This window comes from Alosa alosa, chromosome 8 (genome assembly GCF_017589495.1).
Source record: "Alosa alosa isolate M-15738 ecotype Scorff River chromosome 8, AALO_Geno_1.1, whole genome shotgun sequence".
Lineage (NCBI taxonomy): Eukaryota > Metazoa > Chordata > Actinopteri > Clupeiformes > Clupeidae > Alosa > Alosa alosa.
In genome coordinates this window covers 8,022,555-8,024,308 of record NC_063196.1, presented here as the reverse complement: position 1 = coordinate 8,024,308, position 1,754 = coordinate 8,022,555, and the positions used below count along the sequence as shown (strand labels likewise).

The following is a 1,754-nucleotide window of genomic DNA, read 5'->3' as shown; positions in this document are numbered from 1 at the left end:
TTATGCTAAGTTTAAAAGATTTTGTGAAACATTCCACTTCAACAGTACTCCTGTATGTTTGCGGAGAATAACCTCCTCTGACCATTCGCTAGTGTTCGCAAAAGTTTGCAAAAACTCAAAGAAGAGAACACAGAGAACTGTTTGCTAACGTACATGAACGCTTGGGCATGTTTGTGAATTTGAACGCATCTCAGGTGATATTGTGATGTTGTCTGTGTGCCCGAAACGGGGATGTGATGGATGGAGAGTTAGCGCTCACTCAGGTTTTAGCACCTTTATTCAGTCAGAACCGTTCCTGAGCACCAATTAGGGTTATTTACCTTTAGCCCGCAAATGGGCAATACTTCCACATCAACTTTCATTGAAATACACAGATACAAATATCAAAGAATATAATAAAATGGCAAGTTAGCAAAAACATCTGATAAAAAATCCCAAACAAAACAAAACAAAACAAAACAACAAAATCAAATAAAATACACCATTCTACTGTTCAACAATCCAAACAGAAAAATATCAAATTTATTCTTTTTTTCGTTGTGGTTTAACCTTTGGTTTGTAGCAAGACTTCCATTTGTCAGAGGCGTTGCTTGTGCTTTGAACTTACCTTCAGTTTGAATGAAAGTGTTGTGTTTTTGTCATATAAATTATCCCATCGTTTGGCATTGTGAATACCTGCCCATTCTCTCTCATGTGTCCCTGGCCTTCCAAAGGCCACAGTAACAGGCTGAGTAGCATGCTTCTCACTTCCTCATATACAGATTGCTTAACTCAAGTGCATGATACAGGGTACGCAGAAATATTAAAGTTGCTTTAACGTATTATATTCTCTCTCTCACAAGCAGTAATATGTTTGTTTACGGTTGCCATGGTGTGCAAGAGTTCATGTGTCTCTGTATGGGTTCCAGACAAGCAATGCAGAGGGTGGTTGCCAGAGGCTACGACCCCGCGATGACCCCTCTGTTACCACTTGCCCGGGATGGGGACGCCACACTCGTACCAGCCCACAAAGCCGTGAGCCGTATTCCTGCCGATGCGGCCAAAGTTCACCGGCTCCTGTCTGTACGAGCGGAAGTAACCTGCAACACACACACACACACACACACACACACACACACACACACACACACAGTTAACTCAATCTTCCTCTGCATAAATTAAATAATACTCCTATCAAGTTCAGGGTGGAATTTGGAAGGTGAAAATTGGAAGGTGCATTTCTGTGCTGAAGGATGCTGGGTACCTTGTGCTGGAGGCAGGTACATAGACAGGCTGTGGGGACCTGTCCTGCCATCCAGGTAGGAATCCACAAACTGGCAGTGGTCCTCGCCGTAGCCAAAGGAGTCTGCCACACTGTAGAACGTGTCTGCAAGACAAACCAGAAGGAGAAGGCCATCATAAACTATACTGTCTCGCCATAAGAGTATGTGACTTGAGGAAATGATTTGACCTTACAGAGACTTCCATACCTTTGAGTCCATCTGCCATAAAGATTTTGTAGCGCAGCGAGTTGCATAAGACTACGCCCACAAACTTCTTGTACCAGGTGCGCTTCACAAACTGACTTCCTTTGCAGGAGCTGTGAGCAGGGTTGTAGCGGAACTTATAAGGGATCCAGATCGGCTCACCACCTATGGGCACAGTTTCCATGGAGACAAGAACATGAAGCGATACTTGTATCCCTCATACTTGTATCCCTCAGACAGGATGGATATTATGTATGTATGAACGCATGTAAATATGTATCATACCTG

General features: G+C 43.4%; 1 protein-coding gene across 1 annotated transcript in view; it reads right to left on the bottom strand.

Moving 5' to 3' along the window:
- Positions 1-259: 259 nt before the first annotated feature.
- Positions 260-1,754, bottom strand: part of fndc1 (fibronectin type III domain containing 1) — a 59,145-nt gene continuing 57,650 nt past the window's right edge. Inside the window, exons 19-22 of the mRNA XM_048250536.1 lie at positions 1,752-1,754; positions 1,470-1,631; positions 1,244-1,366; positions 260-1,079 (exon numbers count right to left, since the gene is read on the bottom strand). The exon at positions 1,752-1,754 is cut by the window's right edge and continues 27 nt beyond it. Coding sequence (XP_048106493.1) covers positions 964-1,079; positions 1,244-1,366; positions 1,470-1,631; positions 1,752-1,754 — 404 coding nt within the window. The 3' untranslated portion in view covers positions 260-963. The remainder of the gene's footprint in view (positions 1,080-1,243; positions 1,367-1,469; positions 1,632-1,751) is intronic.